This window comes from Melanotaenia boesemani, chromosome 8, assembly GCF_017639745.1.
Source record: "Melanotaenia boesemani isolate fMelBoe1 chromosome 8, fMelBoe1.pri, whole genome shotgun sequence".
NCBI classification, from domain to species: domain Eukaryota; kingdom Metazoa; phylum Chordata; class Actinopteri; order Atheriniformes; family Melanotaeniidae; genus Melanotaenia; species Melanotaenia boesemani.
The window spans coordinates 36,805,062-36,814,167 of NC_055689.1; the positions used below are offsets into that span (position 1 = coordinate 36,805,062).

General features: G+C 44.4%; 1 protein-coding gene and 1 gene segment (V, D, J or C); one reads left to right on the forward strand and one right to left on the reverse strand.

Annotated features, from left to right (window-relative positions):
• Positions 1-3,812: 3,812 nt before the first annotated feature.
• On the reverse strand, positions 3,813-4,328 carry LOC121645178. The segment is given in 2 exon segments: positions 3,813-4,194; positions 4,273-4,328. Coding segments are annotated over 2 exon segments (435 nt in total).
• A 2,379-nt stretch (positions 4,329-6,707) lies between these two features.
• Positions 6,708-8,555, forward strand: LOC121645158 (zinc finger protein 436-like). Its single transcript, XM_041993564.1, has 2 exons — positions 6,708-6,893; positions 7,052-8,555. The coding sequence occupies exons 1-2, from the start codon at positions 6,854-6,856 to the stop codon at positions 7,903-7,905; spliced, it is 894 nt and encodes a 297-aa protein (XP_041849498.1). The 5' UTR covers positions 6,708-6,853; the 3' UTR covers positions 7,906-8,555.
• Positions 8,556-9,106: the final 551 nt, after the last annotated feature.

A 9,106-nucleotide genomic window follows, 5' to 3' on the forward strand; every position in this document is an offset into this window, starting at 1 on the left:
AAAAAATTATTAAGAAAGAAGTTTTATCCCAGGTAGAAAAGTACCTTGATCCATTCCAGTTTGCGTACAGGGCGGGTAGAGGCATGGAGGATGCTGTGGTTACCCTTTTACATTTGTTGTTAAAACACCTGGAAGGCACCAAAACTCATGCCAGAGTTTTGTTTGTGGATTTTTCATCCGCATTTAACACTTTGCAACCCTGTTTATTGGTTGAAAGGCTTACTGATTTTAAGATTCATCCTAAGTTGACTGGCTGGATTTTAGATTTTCTTACTAATAGGTCCCAATGTGTGAAGGTGAATGGCACGTTTTCTAATGTGCTCCACAGGTTCTCCACAGGGTTGTTGTCTTTCTCCTCTTCTATACATTCTGTACACTGACGAGTGTCGCAGTAATGTTAATAACAGATATATTCTAAAGTTTGCTGACGACTCGGCCATCGTTAGCCTTCTTGAGGAAGGTGAGACAGCACATGGGCAGATCGTGGATGATTTTGTGAGCTGGTGTGACAACTCCTCCCTCCATATAAATGTGTCCAAAACCAAAGATATGGTTATTGATTTTAGGAAGTCTCCGTCAAACCCCCCGTCTACTTTTATTAAAGCAGCTGCTTTTGAAGAGGTAGACAGTTATAAATACTTGGGTGTGGTCTTCGACAACAAATTATGTTTTAAGTCTCACATTGACTTAACCTCAAAAAAGGTTCATAAGAGGTTATTCTTTTTAAGAAAGATGAGGTCTTTTAACGTTTGCACTAAAATGTTGTCTCTTTTTTACAAAAGTGTAATTGAATCGGTTTTATCCTTTTGTATTATTGCTGGTTCGGGAGCCTAAGTTTGGCAGATAAAAACCGCTTCGGTCGTTTAGTCAAAGCTGCTGGCAAAGTCTCTGGATCCCAGCAGGAGGGTCTTTTGTCCATTTTTAATAAAAATGTGTTGAGGAAAGCTCGTTCTATGTTAGGCTGCCCGAGCCACCCTCTCCAGAATGAGTTCATTTTATTACCTTCTGGCCGTTGCTTCAAGGGTTCTTTGGGGAGGACAAAGAGACTTAAAGTGTCATTTGTCCCTACTGCTGTTCAATTACTTAACAGTAATGGCCTAAGGTGACAGAGTTGTTTTATTTTGTTTTTAGCTGTGATTCTATTTAACTTATTTTAAGCTCATTTAATGTTTTTTAAGCTCATTTAATGTTTTGAATTGTGAGAATCTCTCTTTTTGACATATGTCTTTGGTTCTGATTTTGTTTGCTGATGTTTTGTTGTGATGTCTGTCCTATGTGTGTGTTTGGGCTGCGAAATCAATTTCCCTTTGGGGACAATGACGAAATTGAATATTGATTCCAGAAATAAAACACAGATAAGATTATACTGACAACATGAAAACCTAATCATTCCATTCATTTAATAGTTACATTAATTGTCACGGTGGTTGCCTATAGTCGGAATCTCCCAGCTGTCCCTGAAGGCATCCTTCCTCCAGCGCGCTCCTGATTATTGATGCGCTCCACCTGCGCTGCGTGCTTTATATACCAGTGCACAACACCACTCCTTTGCCAGATCGTCTTGGTTAACTCCCTGCACGTTTCCAGCCCTGAATTCTGCCTGCCTGCCTGTTTTTGATCTCTGACCCGTTTCTGACCTGGATATTGGATTTTTGCCTGTCCCCTGTCTGGTAACTCTGATCTTCTGTTATTTGACCCAGCTGATAATCTGACCCCTGGACTGTCTATTTGGATTTGGATTTGGATTTGGATTTGGATGTGGATTTGGATTTGGATTTGGATGTGGATTTGGATTTGGATTTGGATGTGGATTTGGATTTGGATTTGGATGTGGATTTGGAATTGGATTTGGATGTGGATTTGGATCTTGGATTCGCAACCTGTTCTCTCTCTCTCTTCCGCTGGAGGAACCATCCGGACCCCCTCCCCTTCTTTGAACACATACCCAACTCAAAGTCTCAGTATAACCATTATCTTCCCTTGCTAACCCATCCTGTTTCAGCAGCCCCGACAGACGCAGCGGATCTCCTCTCTGTTATGCAATACAGGAATTCTACCGGCTCGCTCCAACTTCTCCCGCCGGTACGTAATCATCTGTATTCATAAATCCCCATTTTGTCACCTGTTCTCACCTTGGCTCTCCTATTCTCGCAGGCTAGTGAGCAGCGAGACCAGACCTGGTTTTTCCTGGAAGCAATTCACAACTCTACAATAAATCTGTTTCCTATCCAATCCTCTGTCCTGAACTTATTGTGGTCCAGTTTGCTAAAACCATTACAGTAATATTTAATCCTTCCATGAATTTAATAGTTAATCCTGAAAATGAACACGTCTCCAGACCAGGAACTGTCTGTGTGTTTGCAGCAACATGTGACTGCAAACACTCAAGAAAAACTTTGCATCAAGGGAAGATCAATACACCAGAAATGTAGAACAAGGTCCTGAATTACATCTGGCCCATAACATGTATGTATATAGAAATATATATATATATTTGTATATATGTGGTTATATTTTGGGTAAATGGTGACGTCTGTCTTACTCTACTCTCCTAACACTGCTGATTCACTCTGCATCATTGTCTATAAAACCTTATAGGTTTGAGATTTGATTTGTTTAAGTGGAAATATAAACTCTGCTTTTCAGCGCTCTGCAACCTCTGCTTGGTTTTCTTCATTTTATCTTCTCTATAACACATTTTAAAACATTTTCTATTCTTTCCAAAGCTCTATGAAGCACATTGTTGGTGAGTTTTTCTATTAGAATAATTAGTGTTTGCAGCTGGAACCACAGAGACTCTGATAAAACAGGAATGAGCAGAATCCATCTGATATGAAGCTGTGGTCTGAATACCACTTCCCTCCTCTTTGAAGAGTAGTCAGATATCTGTGTTCAGGTTTTTGTACAGCCTCTTCTACACTTTGTATCACTGTGTTTCTAGAGCACAGTAGTAGAGAGCTGTGTCTGCCAGGGTTAGCTCGCTGATGGTCAGGCTGGTTGTTGTAGACGATGTTTCTGAGGAATATTGCTGATCAGGAATGAATTTAGCTGTGGAACTTTTAGCTCCTTTCCAGAGTATAAACTGAGGAGCCTGAAGGTCAGAATGTTGTTTGTACCAGTGAAGGGAAACTATAGTATCATCAGTCTGATATGTGCATGTGAGTGTGAGAGGTCATCCTTCTCTTCCACTGACTTCATCTTGATCAGGAGAGATTGTGTCTGCAGCTTTTAGTCCTGGAAAAAGTAGAGAAAATGAAGCCATCAGACTAACATTGTCCATGAGGCTGAGAGGAGAAGACAGTGGAAAATGTCTCCTGTACAGTGTTACTCTGTGGACATTCACAACTAAATCAACTGTAGAACTCTGTCAGTTCAATTTACAAGATGATCCAAAGATGATTTTCATTCTATCAGAGCAAAGAAAGCAGAAAAGTAGTGAAATGCAGTCTGTATATGTGGTTAATGCAGCAGCTTCAAGCAAACTTTAATCCCTGTTCTTAAACTCACCTAGAATGTGAGATAGAAGCAAAAAGAGGTAAAGCAACATGTCTTTGGAGTTCTAAAAGCCAGACACACAGCAGATGAACAATGTTCTTCCACTGCAGTAGAATGAGGAAGAAATAATGTCATTGGATGAGCTGAAGTTCAGTGGGCGGGGCCATGATGTTTTCAGTTCAGCTCAACCAATCAGATTGTTTCCTGCTTCCACAGCAGCTCTGTCTCTGTCTCTGATCTTTACTGCTTCATTTCTCTCTTGTCTTTGTCATCAGTCCAATGACTCAACAATCAGAGCTTTAACAGTGTGTGAGGCCCTCTAGTGGACGTTGTGGAGTATTGCGTTGTCTTTGCTCCAAAGGTTTTTGTACAGAGTTTTGCTGTTTCCTGTCACTGTGGGCTTCACAGCACAGTAGTACACAGCAGAGTCAGACACTTCAGCAGAGGAGATCTCCAGATCCAGTTGTTTCTTATCTGCACTCACTTTAAAAGACAGTCCAGGAACTGAAGGAGATATTTTTGATCCTGTTCCTGTGTGAGAGATCAGGAATTCTGGTGGTTTTCCTGGATATTGTCGATACCAGAAGAAATAATCAGTAACAGCTGGTGTTTTAGAGTAAGTGTAGGACAGAGTAACAGAGCTTCCTTCTAAACTGGACTCTTCATTCTTGACTGCAGTGAGTTCTTCACAGCTGACACCTAAAGGAAGAGAGAAGTCAAATAAGTGAAGAAGAAGCAGAAAATCCAGAAATGGATGTTTTAAAGAAGCAAACAAACCTGTTAGAATGACTAGAAACAGCAGAGTGAATCCAAATGTCTGCAAAGACAGCATGTTGAATAAAGGTGATGTTTGTGGTTTGTGTGTTGAACTGTGTTGAATGTGGAAGTTTGTGTCTCTTCTATAGTTCAGTAACAGCTCAGCTCCTCCCTGAATCTCTCCGTCTCCTCTTTCATCTGTAGTTTCTCTTCTCTAAAAGGTGGTAAACCAGCAGCTTTGAATGTTGGCTGTGTTTTAACAGAAATGTAATACAACACAATTACCTATGCTTTTCTTTCTTTTTGTTATTGGTCCAACATTTAATAAAATCAGAATCTGTTTTTTCGTTTGTTTAAACTCGACTCTTTTCTACATGATGTAACCTGCGTGGGGCTACTTCTGGATGTGGTTTATAATTCTCGCCATCTGGAACCGACAGTGATTAATTTGATAAATTTAAAACGTGGTCCCGTACGATCCCTTTCCTGCTCTTCTGATGGGTCTTCGGTCAAGCTTGGGCTTCGCTCGTGGTGCCATCACTCGATGTGTCGCCCTGGATCTGTGAAACGAACGTGACCCAGACAGAATCCTCTTCTTCTTGTGGTTCTTTTTATTTCATCCTTTTAGCAGAAAGTCAGAAGCTGACATTTGAACTTTTGATAAATTTCCATTCATCATGATGCCTCGTGTGTTTGCATGGACGGGAGCTACAAACATCAGTCACCAGTAGACATGCTCTTCATTTTGGATATCAGGAAGGTCAAGCCCACTCTGACCTGTTTGACATCATTTCTTTAGGATGCTGTTCAGGCCAGTGTCCGACGTGCACTAGCGATACTTTTCCTCACTTCCCCAGTGCACCTGTGCAGGTAGGCCACTAGGACAACTAAAGTATCACCAGCACACTTGTGTTCAGTAAGTTGCCAGGTTGGTCCCTACAGCAGAAAAAAGTCAGACTTCTTTGACAGAGTTTTCAGCATTGGTCTAAAATGCTATTCTTTGGGTGTAATGCTAGTTGCCATGGCGAGTCGAGCTTTAGTTGTCTGACCCTTTGAAACGGCTGTAGCTCAGGAGGAAGAGCAGACATCATGAAAATCGGTGGATCGATTCCAGGCTACATGCTGAAGACGTTGAACTCCACATTGTCCCGGGTCTGTCGGGTATGAGTGTGGGACATGCAGTGTGAAGCGCTTTGAGTGGTCAGCCTGACTAGAAAAGTGCTGTATAAGTAAAGTTAGAACTCTTCCTCTTATTACCCTACATAGTTGCCTTTAAACGAAACCTAGCTTGAAGCACCTCTGTCTGAAGTCCTCCTCTGTCTTCTGTCCCCTGTGGTAGCTGGTGTTTTTAGTAGAGACATCCAGGATGACGGCGTCCACTGGTCAGGTGTCTTCCGGCTTCCGGCTAGCTGCCAGAGGTCTGTCCTCTGAAAACAACCCATGTTGACGATCAGCTGGCGCCCTCTAGTGGAGCAACACGTCGGTTCAACATTAAATATGACAGTTTAGAAACAAACTACGATCAGACGGGTTCACGTTTTAATGCCAAAGCTTCCAGGTCATGTGATCAGGATGTTTGGAGTTATAATCTAATGCTTCGTCAGGGGCAGAACAAGAGTCTTCCTCACATCCTCATTACAGTTTTACATCTGGTGCTCTTGTTTTATTTCTGTACATAAATCTGAGCAGATACAGGTTTATAATGCAAACTGTTCTGTTCAGGGATTAATAAGATGTTTCTGGTCTGGTTTTAAAGCCATTTCCTGAGCTGAAGATGTCGTTTCAGTATCGTCCAGACAAGAAACGGTGCAATCATCCACGCCACAGAAAAGTTCTTTAGTCACACAAGAAACCCTCGAGTTAAATTCATCAGTGACCCCTGGAAGGAAAACGTGACCATTACCAGATTTCCAGAATTACCAACACGTGTTAAACCACACGGTTCGTCCTCGTCCTCGAAGCTGGAATCAGCTTAACGGACATAAAAACAGTTTGTTGTTAAAGGGATTTCACTTTTTTTACTTATATTCTGATTTAATTTTAATATGTTTTATTTGTTTTAATTGTGTGTGTGTGTGTGTGTGTGTGTGTGTGTGTGTGTGTGTGTGTGTGTGTGTGTGTGTGTGTGTGTGTGTTTTCAAGGATCTATACCAATGAAGAATTTCTTTTATAATCTGTACAGTATTATGTGATGTTCAGCTAAAGTCGTCAGTTTCCACAAACTGGATCCGGATCTGGTTTAGAGCCAGATCCTGACTTAGAACCAGCTCATCATGTTTCAGACTCCAGATCCAAAAACCGCAGATACACTGGAACCAGAACAAAGACCACTTGGTCGGGGAGGGGAGGTGGGCTTAGGGACACCAGCCGGATTAGCTCAACATGTCTAAAGTTTCTGTTCGGAGGTTCTGGCTGTGGAGGAGGCTTTGGTACGAAATGGCAGACTGTTGCAGCCTGAGTGACCTCTGATCCTTCTCAGACCCGTTAAACACTGGGTCTGACCCGGTTTCTGGACGAGCTACAGGGACGTAGTTCACACATGACACCAGATTAACAGAAAACCCAGCATGAAAGACGCCTTAACGTCTCCCTGCGTCCCCTCATGCCTGGAAAGGCCAGATACTCTGACAGCGTAGCAGGATGTAGGTGAATAATACAAACGTCCTGCTGCACCGGATTTTATTTATTTCATTTTTCATTGTGTGGCTTTTAAAGTGGACTTGTGTGACATCTGACACCGTCGAGCCTGCTGGTGGTCAGAACTAAGCCATATTTGTTTTGTGTCTCTTTGTAATTGCAGGCATCCCACAACGAGTCACTGAGGAAAGGGAAGCTCTGCCACACCGACAGCTCTGTGAGCACGACAGGAAATTCAGTTTGGACCACGAGGAGCCAGAATTACAGATTAAAAAAGAAAAAACGGAGCTTGGTACAGATCAGGAGGAAGCGCTTGTTCTGAAGCAGGAGGCTGATACCATGACTCCTGTTTATGAGGGAAGTGAGCACAATTATTCAGAACCAAACCACAGCCAGCTCCTGTCCCACAGATCTGCTTCTTTAATACAAAGACGCACCACTGTGTCTGCAGATGAGGGTCCACCAGATACTTGCAAGACCTGTGGGAAAAGATTCTCCTCATCAGCCATGAAGCGTCACATGAAGACTCACGCCGCCGGGAAGCCATTTTCTTGCAAAGTATGTCAGAAGAGTTTTAGCCAGAGTAGCCGTTTGGCCGCTCACGTGAGAAGACACACAGGTGAGAAGCCGCATTCATGCAAGGACTGTGGAAAACGTTTCCCCCAAAAGAGCGCTTTGACCGTCCACACAAGAACTCACACAGGTGAGAAGCCTCATGGCTGCGAAGAATGTGGAACAAGCTTCGCTCAGAAGTGTGCTCTGGTTGCCCACACGAGAACACACACCGGTGAGAAGCCTTATCGCTGCAAAGTATGTCAGAGGAGCTTCAGGCAAAGCAGCAGTTTGGCTGATCATGTGAGGACTCACGCCGGTGGTAAAGGGGTGCTTATTATTGCAAAGAACGTGGAAAGAAGTTTCACTCATAAGGTGGCTTTGACTGTCCACCAGAGCTCAGACAGGTCAGAAGCCACCTTCCTGAAAAGTGTGGAGAAAGCTTCATCCAGAGGTGGAATCTGATGTGCCAAGAAAAAGCTGCCATATTTAAACAGTGTTTCCATTTCTCTTGGTTTTACATGCTGTGTGGAAATATCCGTTCGGATTAAATCCAGAGTGCTTGCAGGAAGTGTGAGGTGGTCAGACTTGCTGGGTTTTCTCTCCTCGGGTGTGAAAGTAGCTGTCATCATCTACTTTTCTGTTTATTTAAATGCCACTTATTTATGTGGCTTCTTGGTTTTATGGTACTGTTGTACCCAGCTACGTGGCTTTTACGAACTCCTGTATTTATATTTACATTTTTAAGTCCAGTGTTTTCCTCACGGGGGTCCTTCATGCCGGAGCTCTGCCTGCTCGGTCTGCAGGGTTGTTGCCGCGGTGATCGCCCTTATCTTGGTGGCCGGGGGTCCTGCACTGCAGCCACAGGACCCCAGCCTGCCCTGATCTGGGTGGTTTCCAGAGGCAGCCTCTGTGGTGATGGGTGGGCTGGGTCCCGATGTGACTGGATCCCCAAGATCCTGTTTCCTCACAGCAGCATCTGGCCAGATGTTTATTTCCTTATTAATGTGCAACAGAAGAGACAGAAGCGACAGCTTAGCGGCAAAATAAAATGGGGGGGTGTGGGTGGTTGTGGTGGGGAGGTGGGTTCGTGCAAAGTGTGTGTGTGTGTGTGTGTGTGCGTGCGTGTGTGTGTGTGTGTGTGTGTTTGCACAGCATTTGAGAGCAATTAGAATCAGGTGTGTGTTTTTATACTATAAAGAGATAACTGAGGCACTCAAGACGATGGGGAATAAAATGTCTTTATTAAATCAGGCTAATTAAATAACATACATGCCTTCGTGTTTCGGCCAGCGGGGCCTTCGTGTTTCGGCCAGCGGGGCCTTCGTGTTTCGGCCAGCGGGGCCTTCGTGTTTCGGCCAGCGGGGCCTTTGTGTTTCGGCCAGCGGGGCCTTCGTGTTTCGGCCTGCAGGGCCTGCGTGTTTCGGCCAGCGGGGCCTGTGTGTTTCGGCCAGCGGGGCCTTCGTGTTTCGGCCTGCAGGGCCTTCGTGTTTCGGCCTGCAGGGCCTGCGTGTTTCGGCCAGCGGGGCCTTCGTGTTTCGGCCAGCGGGGGCCTGCGTGTTTCGGCCAGCGGGGCCTTCGTGTTTCGGCCAGCGGGGCCTGCGTGTTTCGGCCAGCGGGGGCCTGCGTGTTTCGGCCAGCGGGGCCTTCGTGTTTCGGCCAGCGG

Excerpts from the sequence above, each read along its gene's own strand:
- LOC121645158 (XM_041993564.1), top strand. The coding sequence starts at position 6,854 with ATGCCTGGAAAGGCCAGATACTCTGACAGCGTAGCAGGAT. Across the intron at positions 6,894-7,051 it reads CTCTGACAGCGTAGCAGGAT|GCATCCCACAACGAGTCACT; the intron begins GTAGGTGAATAA and ends TTGTAATTGCAG.